General features: G+C 47.2%; 1 protein-coding gene across 1 annotated transcript in view; it reads left to right on the top strand.

Moving 5' to 3' along the window:
• Cry2 (cryptochrome circadian regulator 2) overlaps positions 1-15,993 on the top strand; it is a 30,009-nt gene that overhangs the window by 12,218 nt on the left and 1,798 nt on the right. The window contains exons 6-11 of the mRNA XM_027422450.2: positions 5,596-5,736; positions 8,230-8,541; positions 8,746-8,897; positions 9,004-9,206; positions 9,464-9,556; positions 10,313-10,454. Of these exons, the coding sequence (XP_027278251.1) occupies positions 5,596-5,736; positions 8,230-8,541; positions 8,746-8,897; positions 9,004-9,206; positions 9,464-9,556; positions 10,313-10,452 (1,041 nt within the window). The 3' untranslated portion in view covers positions 10,453-10,454. The remainder of the gene's footprint in view (positions 1-5,595; positions 5,737-8,229; positions 8,542-8,745; positions 8,898-9,003; positions 9,207-9,463; positions 9,557-10,312; positions 10,455-15,993) is intronic.

The following is a 15,993-nucleotide window of genomic DNA, read 5'->3' on the forward strand; positions in this document are numbered from 1 at the left end:
CAGGAGCCTCTTATCTCCAAGTGGTTGAAAACTGAAAACTTTCTGGTGGCAAAATTAACAACAGCTCCTGGTTAGAGAGTCCATCCCTGTGCTGGCACTGGCTTAAGTGCCCGATTGCATTGTCCCCTTCATCAGTGCAGCAGTCCCACAGGCAGGTATTAGGCTTCCCATCTGAAAGATAATCAAAGCTAGGCTTAGAAAGATTGAGTAAGGACGGGTGTTGGTGGCGCACGCCTTTAATCCCAGCACTCAGGAGGCAGAGGCAGGCGGATCTCTGTGAGTTCGAGACCAGCCTGTTCTACAAGAGCTAGTTCCAGGACAGCCTCCAAAAGCCACAGAGAAACCCTGTCTTGAAAAAACACCTTGTGTCAGATGGCCCCTCCCCATCTGTGTTTCCTCTACAACTTTCTTCCCATTTGCTTAGAACCAGATAGCAAATGGCCCACCTATGTGGTGGGAATCATCAAGAGGAAGGTGGGAGTATGAGGCCCCAGAAGTTATGTTCCACAGTGTCCATGGTCCTCACTGCCCTGTGACCAGAAGAGTAGAGCAGGTTCCATGGACTAAGGACTCTTGCCTCCTAACTCTGCAGTCTTTCTGTAGTCTGACCCTTAAAGGCATGGCTTTTTCTGTCCTTGTGCAAGCGACAAGACATTTCTCCAGCAACTAGATGATGGCAATGGAGCAAGGACCCAAGGCAGCCTGCTTAGGAAGGAGCCTCAGGAGTGCCAGCCAGCACTGAAGGATGTGTTGATGGCCTCAGCCTCCCTCAGTTCAGCAGACTTAATATTCCCATCCTGATGTTTCTCAGCCGAGACTAAAAACAAGGTCCTCCAATTTGAAATATGAGGCCCAAAGTCAGCAGCTACAAGGGACCAGTTTTCTTTGTCCACATCAAGAGCTTTGCCCAGGGCTGGGTTGCAGCTTGGTGGTAGAGTGTTTTCCAGACATGCTCAAACCCCTCATTCCACCCTAGCATAAGATGAAAGGAAAAACCAAAACACTGTACCCAGAGTCTTAGGCTGTTTGGAGACAGAAGTTTGGTCAGAAGCAGGGGTTGGAGATGACAAAGAGAATGGCAGGAAGAACAAAACTCAAGAGTGTATGCAGTTAACCTATACCCTGATAGATTCTCATTTTTATTACTTTAAAAGTATTTTGTAGATGCCTCTCAAATCATCAAGTCAGGAGCCCATTTTCCACACACCTGTGACTGCCACCCTACTCACTGGGGAGAGCCAGAGATGTTAGGTTGAAGAAATGAACCTTTTCTTCTTCAGATCTGAAGGGAGCAGTCACTTATGTCAGGATGATCTAGGAGCAGAAAGGCTGATAAGCAGGAGAGACATGGAGAAGCTTCCAGAAGAATATTCTGGGTCATTACAGGTGGCCTAAGGATTAGGGAAGCAGCCTCAGAGGGTTGCAGGAGCAAAGTGCATCAGGCTTAATTATCAATCAGGTGTTGCACTTGCAACTGGCTTTTGAAAGGGACGTTTTTAAAACTAACATAATGGGGAGTCTAAGGTGTAGCTTTAGGGCATAGCTAGGTCCAGGTGTTCCAAGAATGTTTGAGCAGATGTCCTCCATCTCTTGACTTAACTGTGGTCTGTGTGAGTCCACTCTCAGGTCTGCTTCCCTCAGTAGGAGAGAAGGTAGTCAGCATGGCCCACATTCTGGTTGTCTAGCTCTCCAGAGGAAGGGCTTGCCTCTTTTTCAAAAGAAATTTAAAGAAGTATTTTCATTGGCTTGGCTTGGGTCACATGCCCTTCCCTGGTTCTGTCACTGTGGCCAGGGATGGAGTGTTTCCTCTGACCACATTCATATCCTGAGTCCACTCCTAGAGTCAGAAAGTAGACTTAGTTCTGCCTTGCCCATTAGAACTGATGCTTTTACCAAAACGGGGCAGATTGTATGTTCTTTACTTCTGGAGCTCTCTGTAATGACATTCTGATGCTTCAAAAAAGATTGATTTATTTTAATTCTATATGTCTGTTTTGCCATCATACATGTTTATGCACCACATATATGCCTGGTACCCACAGAATCCCGAAGAGAGCTTAGATCCCCTAAAACTGGAGTTACAGACAGCTTTGAGCCACTTAAATGCCATGTTCACTTAAATGCTGAGCTCCAGTATTCTGATTATTAAATGACAAAAAGGATAGTAAAATTAGAGTGCCACCATTTTGCAGCCTCAGTGATGGCACATACATTAATGGCCATGGCCACCATCAGAGAGATAGGCAAGCATCATGTGCCCCCTACTGTAGACTTCACAAAGAATCACACCCAAGTTCAGTCCAGTCTCAGGTTCCAGCCAACTTACAGGCAACACACAGGAAAGAGTCCACACAAATGTAGCACCCGTGTCCTTCCACGGAAACATCAAAAGGAAAAGGAAGAGGTGGCAGAGAGCGTATGCTTAAAAGAACTTGATGTGAATGCTTGAATGTAACAATGTTCCATATCCAAGAGTAGTTGTGGAAGAATAAAGCTGCCTGCTCCAAGCACACTTTGCAAAAGCAGAAAAATGTAAACATCTCAAAAATGTAGGAAATGATAATTATAAAAGTGGGGGGTGGGGGAGAGGAGCCTGACTTCCTGGGTGGCTAGCAAGGTCCTGTTTCCAGAACTTTGCTGGTGATTACCTGGATATTTGCTTTAGAAGAATTCACTAAGTCACACATTTGTGTGGGTCTCTCTGTCTTTGTTTCATTTAAAATAACAAGATTGAGGGCTGGAGAGGTAGCTCATGAGTAGGAGGGTTTGTTTCACAAGCAGGAGGACTGAGTTCAGAACCAGCACCCACATGTACAGCTAGCTGATTATTATGGTGAATAACTAATACGTAGCCCGTAATGGTCAAGATGTCTTTAATAAGTAAATGCCAACCAACAGGAAGCCAGAGTGAGCCAAAGCAGCAGGGAAAAGAGAGCTACCATGTGCCTTGGCTATCACTTTAAACCTTTCCCACATCACCCTGACATCACCTTGACCACACCCTTATGGGTGTGGTCAGGCACACCTGTAGCCAGCCCTTAGGAGGCATGGTTATGGTGTCTCCCTACAGCTGGTCATGTAGTTTAATGTAGATGAAAAATCAGCTTCTGCAAAAAAAAAAAAAAAGAAAAAAAAAGAAAAAAAGAAAGCTGATTATGACCTCACATACCTGTAACTCCAGTTACAGGGAAGATTGCTGGAGCTGTCTAACCACCAATCTAGCCCCTCCCCAATAGAACCCACAAAAATGAGCTCCAAGTTCAGTGAGAGTGCCTTTCTCAAGGAAATAAATTGAAAGCAATAGAGGAAGACACCCAGCATCTTCTCTAGCCTCCACACCTGCACATATATACACATGTATACAGGAACACACACACACACACACACACACACACACACACACACACACATCAAAATCAATCATTACAAATAAAAATTTTTATAGGGTTTGAAACTGCAGGACTAGGGCACAGGGATCAAGATGTGCTAGCAGAAGTATCCCGTGTCTGCTAAGAGACATTTAAGCAACCAAGTAAGAATGCAGGGGAAGGATAGGTGCCAAGTGCTTGAGAAATAGGGACAAGGAGAGGCTGGGGGAGTGTGGGCTGCTTCAGAGCTGTGTGCCCTTCTCAGTCTTCTGAGCAGCGCTGGCACTCCATTCCCAGTGTGGATATTGTCCTGGAGGAGGTTGTCTTCATATTCCAGCCTAGATATGATCTTAGCAGTAGTAGATGGAAAGAACAGGACACATCTGAGAAGTTTGGGTGCAGCAGTACCAGGACATGGGGAAGGGAGATGGCTAGGTCTGTTCTTGATTAGTGAGGCAGATAAAACTGCTTTCTCTTCGAAGAGTCCAGCCCAAGTGTGAACTTAAGAAAAGAGCAAGTTATACACAAGGCAGTATGTGGAACCAGCTGGGCTGCAGCTAAAGATGCTTGCCTGCCAAGAGATGGTCCTAGGGGCAAAGGTAGAGCCCAGGGCTGTAACATTGGAGGGATGTAGAAAAGATGGAACTACGGAGTACTTAGAGTGAGTAGCAGCTAGCCAGGTGGAGCACATGAGTCATGAGAGACATGTAGATTGGAAGACAGAGATGGGGAATGAACAGCAGGAAGTGGTACTGGTGAGAGCTCCCAGAATACAAGGACAGCAGTGTCTGAGGACTCAGTGGTATGGGAGTGACTGGAAGCTGGTGGGACCCAGTGAAGTCAAACAGCAAGGCTTAATCAGGTGGCTGGAAAGTGAGGGTGGAGTAATGGAGACAGATTGGCTGTGGAGGGAACAGCCTGGTGCAAGAGGCCCATGGCTATCACAAGTCCTCTATTTTGCAGGTTGTTTGGTTGGTTTTCAGAGGAAAAATGAGATCATTATTTCGTATTCTTGGCATAGAAATTGTGTGTGGGGGGTGTCTGGTACCAAAGAAACACAGGACAAATCTCTCTTGGTACCTGTGGTTCTTCCCAGCACTTCTTATCCTGACCCCTACTCTAAACCTCTCCGATCCAGGCGAGGCTTCCCTTCCCCCAGCTTCAGATTTCCATATCATCCAGCCATTTTGGATATACACTCTCTTGGTCTGCTTGCCCTCTGTCCTCTCTCCTTTCCTCTTTTGCTCTCCCCTCATGGCCCTGTTCAGTCTGTAGCCTTCTAGATGCCTCTGACTGAACTTGCCCTCATAGCTACAATAAAATTCTTCTCCTTTGCTGTATTGTGTCCTCATTTCATTCAGAGAGGAAGAGGGTGCAGGAAAGCTTGCCAATGACATTGGGTGCCTGGAAGGTGAGGTGTTTCCCCACCTGGCTGAGAAAGGGTGAGATTTTTCAGAAGCTGCTCCAGCCTGCTTTCTGTAAGAAGGAAGGACACCTGAAGGCTGACAGGGAGGTATTGGAGTGGGCAGGAAGGAAAAGTGTCAGGAACAGAGAGAGTAGCATGGAGACTGGAGACTCTAATATCCCAAGAGAGTCACAGAAGCCTTGTGAGCCAAGTTACCCTGCTTCTACAAGATGATTCCAGGATACTCCTAGTATGTTGTTTAGTGAGAATCCTCCCTGGAAGGGAGAGCAGGTTGCTAGAGGTTGTTGATGAGGAAAACAAGGCCAGGAATGTAAGACAAGAGGCCCCAGAAGTGAATGGCTCTGTTGGTCTCCGGAAATGGGTTAGGAGTTTCCTATTTTCCTGTCTGTTTAACAATGGTGAAAGCCCATGGGTGTCCTAGACTCAGCGGTGAAAGCCTCAAGCTTCTGGTGACTAGAACAGGGACTGAGCTAGGAACACTGTTTTCTGTAAAGCAGATGCCTTTCCCTCCTTCTAAGTAATTACAGCCTTTATTCCATGCTCTCAGCATTCTTTCCTACTTCATTCAATTCCCCAGAGATGGTAAATGTTCTTATTTAATAGCTAAGTAGCTGAGGATCTAAATAAGTCATTCAGTCATGCCACAGACTGAACATGGAAGTCAGGGAAAGAACGTGGATGGCTGTATCTCCTAGAGCCTTCAGGCAGGAGGGTGGAATGCATACAGTGCTCAAAGCTGGGCTCCAAGACCTTTGAAGAATCCTCACTCTTTAACACCTAGGCCTTTCCTTTCTCCTGCAGGCCTGGGTTGCCAACTATGAGAGACCTCGGATGAATGCCAATTCCTTGCTGGCCAGCCCCACAGGCCTCAGCCCCTACCTGCGCTTCGGATGCCTCTCCTGCCGCCTCTTCTACTACCGCCTGTGGGACTTGTATAAGAAGGTGAGGTGCAAGACAGGTGGTGGTGGCAACACACGCCTTTAATCCCAGCACTTGGGAAAATAGAGGCAGGCGGATCTCAGAGAGTTCGAGGCCAGCATGGTCTACAAAGCAGGTTCCAGGACAGCTAGGACTGTTACACAGAGAAACCCTGTCTGGAAAAACAAAACAAAAATGGTGAGGTGCAGTCAGCAGGCACACACTCACTGCCAGTCATCCCAGAAAGGGCCCTTCTCTTTGGCTTTGGGGCTGGGCGAGTCCTGGAGACTCTCAGTTCGGAGAAGTTGGAAATGGTTTCTGAGAGGTGACAGACAACTGGACATAACTGAGTCACTGATGTGAATGAACCCAAGTTCTCCTGTGGTTCTGAGGAAGAGACAGAAAAGCTGGCCTCAGGCTTTAGAGGTGGGATATTCACTAGCAGCTGAGAGGAAGGCTGGGACCTCAGGGTGGGAAGTGAGCAGTGAGGCCAGAGCCTGTCCTAAGCAACTGCCGGCACTGGCACTGGGACCAGAGTTTAAAGGAAGCTCAGGAGTGGCTGGTGTCACTCAGTGATGGAGGGCTGGCCTGAAAGGGCTGCTTACAGGACATGCCAGGCAGCCAGGAGGCACTGTTAAAGCACTCCACAGAACAGCTCCTCGGGTCATGCTGTGCCTTTGTTTCTTAGTTTTATTTGCCCAGCCAGCTTGGCTTCCTGGAATGGGGTTTGGCAGTTTGGTGGATAAGTCATTAGGGGAGGGGGCAATCACTGTTTGTGTAGTTCAACTTAATCCTTTCCTGTCTCTGACTGTTGCTTATACATTATTTAGCCAAAATCCAGACTTGGTACTTTTTAATTTTTTCAATTGAAAACACATTTTTTCGTATATTCTGATTATTTCGTGTATTCTGATTACAGTTTCCTATCCCCCAATTCCACCTAGATCCTCGCCACTTCCCCACCTACTCAAATCCACACCCTTCCTTCCTTCTTTCTTTTTTTCCCCTCATTTGAATCCAAAAGGCATCTAAAAAAAACAAAAAGGAAAAGAAAAAAATAAATAAGATAATAAATAAACCTGAATAGGACAAAACAAATAAACAGGGGAGAGGAAGCAAAGAAAAAGCCTAAGAAATACATATTAACACAAAGACACAGATATTCACACACACAGAAATTCCATAAAACACAAAACCAGAAACTGAAATACATAAGCAAAAGACCTGTAAGGTTAAATTAAAAAAGAAAACAAATGCCAGCCAAAGCATTATGAGACCCCCCCTCCTTTCCCCAAAACCCTCCAAAAACACCATTGAGTTTGTTTTGTGTTGGCCCTCTACTCATATACTGCTGGGTGTGGGGCCTGCCCTTAAGTGTTGTTTGTATACCCAATGAGACTCCATTGGAGAAAATTGTTTTTCCTTTGTGAGTTGTTATCAATTAGAAGTAGCTTCTAGGTTAGGGGTCCTCTCACAGAGCTGGACCCCATCCGGTTTAGACTTGTGCAGGTTTTGTGTATGCTGCTACAGTCTCTGTGAGTTCATATGTGCTTCAGTCCTGTTGTATCTAAAAGGCTTTATTTCCTTGGTTTCTTCCATCACCACTGGCTCTTACAGTCTTTCTACCTCCTCTTCCAAAGAGTTTCCTGAGCCATGATGTGAGAGATTTGATAGAGACATCCTATTTAGGACTGGGTATTTTGAGGTCTCTCACTTTCTACACATTGTTTAGTTGTGGGTCCCTGTATAAGTTCCCATCTACTACTAAGTGGCTAAGTAAAACACTGATCTTTAAGTATAGCAGAATGTCATTAGGAGTCATTTTATTGCTATGTATTTTGATTTTCTATCTATTTTTGTTTTTTTGGTGACCTATGTATTTTCAGGTTCTTGGCCACCTGGATAGTATCAGGGATGAATTCCATCTCAAGGGGTTGGCCTTAAATCCAATCAGATAGTGATTGGTTGCTCCCACAACTTTTGTGCCACCACTGTACCAGTGTATGGTGCAGGCAGGTCACCATTATACATTAGAGGGTATGCAGTTGGCATGGTCTTTACCTTTCTCCTCTAGTAGCATGCAGTGTATGTTCCAGTACCATGAACACTAGCTAGTAGAGGTGAAGGCTCTAGGAAAGCACCAGCTCAGCTTCTCTGGGTTCAGTGATATTTAGGTGTTTAGGCTTTACATTTTTTAACTGCTGATAATGTGTAAAATCCCATAAGCTTTCTAGATGGTAGAACTACAGAATCCGGAGTATCTTGAGGAGTTCCGTTCCATAGCAGAGTCCCAAAGCATCATTCCCCCACTCCTAGCCACCTGAAGCCATTCTTGGTGCTCAGAGCAGGGCCTGCATGTTGCACACTATGAAACTTGTAAGTTTAGTTCCTCTGAACATGGGATTTGGAGCCATTATACTTGGAAGCCATTGCACTTGCTCTGTGCAGGAAACCTGAGCATCACAATGCTAAGAACCAGGCAGAGGCTCACCTTTGTGTGCTATGCCCACCCCTCAGGTGAAGAGGAACAGCACACCCCCCCTCTCCTTGTTTGGACAACTCCTGTGGCGAGAGTTCTTCTACACAGCGGCTACCAACAACCCCAGGTTTGACCGAATGGAGGGGAACCCCATCTGCATCCAGATCCCCTGGGACCGCAACCCTGAAGCCCTGGCCAAGTGGGCCGAGGGCAAGACAGGCTTCCCTTGGATTGACGCCATCATGACCCAACTGAGGCAGGAGGGCTGGATCCACCACCTGGCCCGGCACGCTGTGGCCTGCTTCCTTACCCGCGGGGACCTCTGGGTCAGCTGGGAGAGCGGGGTCCGGGTGAGTGCAAGCTAGCCTGTACCCTGTGACCAGGCCTAGCCAAGGTCAGCCCCCTTCAAGGCTGGGGGCTGGGGTGGGATCCCTGGGTTCAGGAGATTCCTTCCGTGTCCTCAGCAGAAGGGCTTTGGCTCCTTGGGGTATTACAGTGACTTGCAAAGAACCAGAGTGTCAGGTCTGCAAGGAGACTGGTTGTCCCCTATCTAGGTATTTGATGAGCTGCTTCTGGATGCAGATTTCAGCGTGAATGCTGGCAGCTGGATGTGGCTGTCTTGCAGTGCTTTCTTCCAACAGTTCTTCCACTGCTACTGCCCTGTGGGCTTTGGCCGCCGCACAGACCCCAGTGGGGACTACATTCGGTAAGGATCAAACCACTGAACCACTGTGACCTCCTTTGGGACTGGGGTGCCCTGGGTCCTTTGAAGAGCCACAGTGTGTTGATCTATCACCTGGTGTGTGTTTCAGGCGATACCTGCCCAAATTGAAAGGCTTCCCTTCTCGCTACATCTATGAGCCCTGGAATGCCCCTGAGTCGGTTCAGAAGGCTGCCAAGTGCATCATTGGTGTGGACTACCCACGGCCCATCGTCAACCATGCTGAGACTAGTCGGCTCAACATTGAGCGCATGAAGCAGATCTACCAGCAGCTATCACGATACCGAGGACTCTGTAAGGAGCTCCTACTCCACTGACATCTCACTCACCCTGGGGAGGACTTAACCTGAGGCTGTGAAGGACACTGCGGGCTGCTCCAGATTGGGCTCCCTGAGCAGCTTGGGGTGCTGGGAGAAATGGAGGTTGTGTCCTGAGCAGCGTGGGGAGCTGGGAGAAGCTGGAGGCCGTGTCCTCCTGTCCTCCTGGCCCCTTTGTTTTTCATGACCTACAGCCCTCTTAATCTTCTGACTACCCCTTACTTTGTCTTCCAGGTCTTCTGGCATCTGTCCCTTCCTGTGTGGAAGACCTCAGTCACCCTGTGGCAGAGCCCAGCTCTAGCCAGGCTGGGAGCATCAGCAACACAGGTGAGAAGTTACACTGGACTTTGGCCTCCCTGGCCTTCTGTGACCTGTGCTACCACTTCAGATATTCATGACTGAGGCCAAAATAAGCATAAACCTGATGAAGCTTATTTCCACCCAGGGCATGCTGTAAGACAATGGAATAAGAGCATTCGGATAAGAATTTTGGAGGGAACTAGCATTGAGTAGCTTGATGTGGGACTAGGAATAGGGCCCCTTTAAATAGGAGCTGCCAAGGGGAACTGCTTAGCAATGTCCTGATAAGAACTGGGGAAGCAAATAGGAAAAGAAGGAAGCCAGAGCAAGGGACTAGGTCTTACTGAGCTTTTAAAACTCCACTGCCTGCCACATAAACAGTGAACAGTGAGGAACAGTGTAAGGATGGGGAGGCAATAAGTAAGGTGGCCCAGGGGTCTAGTCAGGAGAAGCAGGGAGAGAGTGAGGGTGCTGGTCAGCTTGGTGGTGCTCCATAATATGGAAGTGCCCAGAACTCCTGGGATTTTCCCAGGGCTGCAAAGGAAAAGCCTCACCTTCAGAGCAAGGACAGCAGATATGCTACATCAGTCTCTGGCCTTTAGCCAGGGACTTGAGGCCAGAAGTTGGCCTTGCTGCCAGCAGGCCAGGCCATGCCCTCCTCACAGCTCCAATTGAGGTCACTGCTGAAAAGGAGGCCAGGGCAGGGCTCCCTGTCCCTAAGGAGCAGTCATTGCTGAGATCATTGTGGTATATAACTGCACTTGTCTCTGTGCCTCTCCACAGGCTCCAGACCACTGTCCAGTGGCCCAGCCTCCCCAAAACGAAAGCTGGAAGCAGCTGAGGAGCCTCCTGGTGAAGAACTGAGCAAGCGTGCTAGGGTGACAGAGATGCCTGCCCAAGAGCCACAGACCAAGGACGCCTGAGAGTGAGTCCTTGCAGAGGAAGGTGACATGGTTTAGAAAGCCATTGCTTGCCAACTGGAGGTTCGAACAGCAAACCAGATTAAAATCTGATAGGGGTAGGATTTCAGCTCAAATCCTACCATTCTGGCTTTCATAGCTTCTAAACCAGTGGTTCTCACCCTTCCCAATGCTGCAGCCCTAACGCAGTTCATGTTGTAGTGACCCCCCAACCATAAAATTGTTTTCATTGCTACTTAATAACTGAAATTTTGCTACTGTTATGAATTGTAATGTAAATGTCTGATATACAGGATATCTGATATGTGACCCCCAAGGAGGCTGAGACCCACAGGTTGAGAACCACTGTTCTAAACCTTTAGGGGCCTTGTTTATTTATTTGTAGCTAAGGCTGATCTTGAACTTGTAGCAATCCTCCTGCCTCATCCTCCTCAGTGCCAGGATTTTAGATGTGAGCCAACATGTCCAGTTTACCTCATTAAATTTAAAGGAGAATTATTTTTTTTTAAGGAAAGGATTTATTTTGGAAGAAAGAAATATAGGCATTTAAATCCTTTGTTTTCTGACTAGGGGAAAAGAAAGGGGCCTTAGTTTTGTTCAGTTTGTTTACTTGCCCTTTCTGACTGCTAATGCAAGTCAAATCTGAGGCCCGGATATGAACTTGTGAGTGGCAGGTGGGAGGCTGTGTTCTGTAATCAGGCCAGATGAGGGCAACACTGAGCTTCAGACACCAGGAAAGGGCTCAGCCATGGAAGGACCAGAGGGCCCTGCTGTCTCTCTCTGCTTCTGCTTACAGGGCCTCTCCTCTTTTCACAGAGACTGTAGTTTTGCACATACTAGTCAGTGGTCATCTTTTCTGGAAGGTTCCTGAATCACTAAAAAAGGAAAGACAGACAGATAGATCTGCCTCCTTCCTCCTTCCCCAAGGCAGGACAGGCTTTTATGCCAATACTGGAGAAATGTAGCTTACCATCCTCCCTGATCATTATGCCAGGCTGTTCTGTACATCTGCAGTTTGGTCTTTTTCTGGTCCTGATCACTTCAGGGCCTCACTGGGGCTGTCTGTATGGAGTGTCTCAGGTTTATGTGCTCAGTGAGATGGCAAGCACTTAGTGCTTTTGCCCTCTAACATTACCATCGGGAGGACAGGGCTGTACTGCCTTGTTCCTGGAAGAGCCAGCTACTGTAGATGCCATACTGTGTGTTGTAGATAATGAACTTGCTTGGTTAATGCCCTGATTTTGAGGTAAAATTAACAAATAGAAAGGTTAGGTGTGTGATTCAAGACTGCACAGTAAGCTGATGACATACGGTAAAACATGGGCTTGTTGCATGCAGATGTATGGGGAAAGTGACTTATAAAGCATGTCATGTTAATTTGGGGTCCATCCACAGCAACTTAGGAAAGTAAAACTAATAGCCCACAGTTCCCAGAAAAAATGGTACAGACCCTCAGCTTATGAAAAGAAAGCTGTTTGTTGATGGGCTGTGTGATGAAAGAACATGAAACTTTTTACCGGGGAACCGGAAGAATTGGATTCAGGCAGGATAAAGAGTGCTTTAAACAACAGAAAAAACCCGAAGTTTAATGATGTTGTACAAATTACTTAATCTCTAGGAAGATGGTTGTTGTTTCCAAGATTAAGTGCAGGTGTCAGTCAAGGACATGTGAGAGTGCAGATGCCATTGAGCATCCCTAAATCTAAGCTCCTAGATCCAAAATACTCTGAAATCCAAACTGTTGGAGTGTCAGCTGTGAAGTCTGGACAGATATTCCTGTGCAGAAAACCCTGAACTGTAAAACACCTCTGGTCCAGAGCATGCCAGATAATGGACACTCAGCATATGATGCCAAGCTCCCTACTTGGCTAAAACAGATGGCAGGCACATTTAAGGACATTTTTTTTTATCTCTTAGGGAGCTTGTGGGTTTTGGTCTGGTGGGCCAAAGTTGACTCTTGCAACTCAGCTGTCAGTGCCTCTTCAAGGTGGCGACAGGACAGCGGGGATGGCTGTGTCACTCACTTAGTTAACATACATTACATGTTTCCACACTCAGGATGGGTCCTAGACTCGGAGTATGTTGTGAACTGGACTGGCAGCCCCCACCTCCACCTTGGGTGATACTAGTAGGAGGAGACAGAATGTAAGCAGGGTGTTTTAAAAGGAAAAGGTGCGCTTCCCCTTCTTCCTCTCTTGCTCCTCTCTCTCTCTCTTACCCCTCATCCCCCTCTCTCTCCCTCCCTTCGTCTCTCTGTCTTCTCCCCCTCCCACTCCCTCCACCTGTAATAAACTCTATGGTTAATGAAAAGAAAGAAAAGAAAAGATGTAGCTCATAAGGAGAGAGAAAGGAAGGCTGGGGTGCAAAGGGGCTGCTTACTCATGATCTGTGCTTTAAGAGTCACTGGTGTGGACTGTGTCTGGGACAGGCGGGGCAGGGGTGGTTAGCTTGGAGTATAGATCATGGGAGACACCAGCAGTGTGCAAGCCTCACATCTGGGCCTAGCTCAGAAGTACTGGAGCACAGTACTACTCCCTGCTGGAGTGGGTATTATTGTGATCATTGTCTATACAGTCTGACTAGGCAGAGGGGCCCCTTGAGGGAGTTCTGGGAGAGAAGCCACCTGTGGAACAGAATGGTCAAACTTGCCTCTGGAGGAGACTAAACACTTGATGGGGCCCTACAGAGAACCAGGTAGGCAAGAACCACTTGAGAAACCTGACGCTGATGCCAAGTGATATCGGCTGTGCAGAGGATTTCTTGTGCCTTTCTTGCCCTATAGTATGTTACCTACTGGCATCTCGGAGGCTTTGCTCTATACCTCATTTAGGTGGTTAAGCCAGGCAAAGCTCTTGAAGATGGAAAGGAGCCAGGAAGTCAGAGGATGTGATAGGAGCAGACATCTTTCCAAGACAGACAGTGGGAACATCATGGTTTTGGAAACCCCAAAAGTGCCTCCTATGTATAGGCTAGGGCATCTGGGCCTCAAGACCCTCATCTTTTGTAGTATGTGCTCTAGAGGAACAGAACCTACACAATGTTCATATTTAAAAGGAAGTACTAGATTGTCTTTCTTACACAGTGGGCTAGGCAGTCCAACAGTGGCCATCTGCACACTGAAGAGGCTAAGAACCCAGGAACTGCAGTTTGCAAGGCTGGTTCTGAAGCCAGACAAATTCCTGGAGAGCCACTGGTCTTCAATATGAATTGGAAGGTCAAAGAAGGGTCCCAGTGCCAGTGAAGAAGGGCAGCAGCAGGATAGATGCACCTAGCAGCAGGGAGTGCAGTCAGGCAGACAGAAGCAGACCTCTATGTCTGGACTGCTGCTTGAAGGTGCTGCCCCCTATCCTTCAGTAGTCCTCCTAGGGAATGTCCTCACAGACCTGGTTGGAGGCAGGGCTCTTGGTTGATCCCAAATCCAATCAAGTTGACAACCAAGATTAACCCTTACAGCTGTGAAATGCTTTGTAACTCTTGTCACCTGCCCTACCGCTGGGACACACGTATCAGTATGTCAGGGAGAAAATCAAAACCTTTGTGTGAAAAGTCTAACTGTGAGCGAAGCACACCAGGCAGAGGAGGGCGTGGTGCTACCTTGCATGTGCTTCCGAGTGACTTTGATCACCTGACTGGTGGGGCTGTGGACCCAGTCAGAATTGTGTGGATGGGAAGAAGTGCCCCTTCCGGCCCATCCCCTGTCCATTTTAGTCACATGACATGGGCTGCAGGCCAATGCCTGAGTAATCATTCCCTGCTTTTAGTCTCTTAGCTCTGCTCTATTGGCATTGTAACCCTGCTGTCTCTGGTGCTTGCTGTCTCATGAGCAGTCATTATGAGTTAAATCAGTATGCAAAAAAACATCTCTGGGATCAGTGGGTTCCATGCCTCAAACCCACGCCAACTGAATGTTCTCCATTTAGTTTTTACAATGTTCACTAAACTGAAAAAAGAAAACAGTGAGCTTCCAAATAGCAGTCCTGTCAGCTGGTTCCCGTAACCCCCAGAGCTGCTGACACAGACAAGGTTGCATCAGCCTCCAGTTATGCACCGGCTTCTCTCATTCATCCAGTGATTTTACCGTGGGACAGCGTGTGTGTTTCTTTCCCTTTCCAGCTCTGCACAGCAGTCTAGTGAGAAACCCCTCCATGCACAGAGGGCCATGGCCAAAGAGCCCCTTCCCTCACTGGCCTGTGCCTTGTTAGCACTGAGGTTTCTCTACCTAGAATGTGACTTCCAGAATCCCCATTGTTACTCTGACACTTGTGCAACTGGTCTGTGACAGATGTATCACTGACAGTGTATCCAGTGTGGAGATGGAAGCAGCCCAGCCTTCCCAGAGAGCCTGGCTCTGCATCCCAGGCCTGTGCTCCTGCCTGCAGAATGTTCAGATGTATCTCAGCTCCAATTCTTATCTCCTGACATGGAGGGGGTCATTAGAAAGGAGGCTGAGTGCTTTCCATAAATGATAAATGTTGGTGGAGCTAGGTTTAAATTGAATACATAATATGTACCTGTGTAGGCACATGATAAGCTAGGCTTAGTGATGTATGCCTGCAAGCCTAGCATTCAGAAGACTAAGGAAGGAGTGTCAGCAGTCCAAGGTCCTTAGTTACATAGCAAATTCAATGCCAGCCTGGATGATATGAAATCCTGTCTAGGAAGAGAAGAGAGAAGGGGCAAAATAATTTTTAAAAATCACATAATATGCCATTTTGTTTCACTTAAAATGAATTTAAAATTGGGAGGTGGTGGCAGAGGCAGGAGGATCTCTGTAAATTCAAGACCAGCCTGGTCTACAAGAGCTAGTTCCAGGACAGCCTCCAAAGCCACAGAGAAACTCTGTCTAGGAAAACCAAGAAAAAAAATGAGTTTAAAATTTAAAGATATGCCCATAATTCCATGAACTCCAAGAGTCGAGGACAGAGGAAACAAAATGGAGGTGGCACTGGAGTTTTTGTTTCAGAAGGAAGCTCTTCTCAGCTTTCACAGCAGCAGACAAGCTCTGCTCGGAAACTACTCGAAGTGCCTCTGTAAACACAGGCTGCCTAATGGAAGAGTCCGGCTGCCTACTGCAGCATGTTCTCCAAGAGGAAGGTGGATGGTGCAGTTATACTTGGTTTAAAGGACAAGATCCTGGGAACTGCCCACATGTGTATCCACTTCTGCTCTGCCTTCTGCCCAGCTTCTACAGTCTAGACAGAGTATCACTCTCCAAGTGCAGGTGGCTTCAGTTGGAACTATGGCCTTAAAAGGATTGCCTGAGCTCTGAACACCTGTAGTCCTAGCATCTGAGAGGTAGAAGCAGAAAGATCCAGGAGTCCAAGGCTGCCTCAACTGCATAGATAAAATACCCGAAATGGGATGGAATGTGCTAGAAGGCTAACATTGGATCCATGTCTCTAAATTCATCTGACTTTTACATGTGTTTTCTCTTTTCTAATACCTTCCATTTTAGTTTGTGTAGGTGTTGATCTCTATGCCACTATGTTGAATTTATTCTTTTTAATATCTTGTAAAAGTCTTGGTGAGGAATAATATAAAGTT

The sequence above is a fragment of the Cricetulus griseus genome, chromosome 6, assembly GCF_003668045.3.
Source record: "Cricetulus griseus strain 17A/GY chromosome 6, alternate assembly CriGri-PICRH-1.0, whole genome shotgun sequence".
Classification (NCBI taxonomy): Eukaryota; Metazoa; Chordata; class Mammalia; order Rodentia; family Cricetidae; genus Cricetulus; species Cricetulus griseus.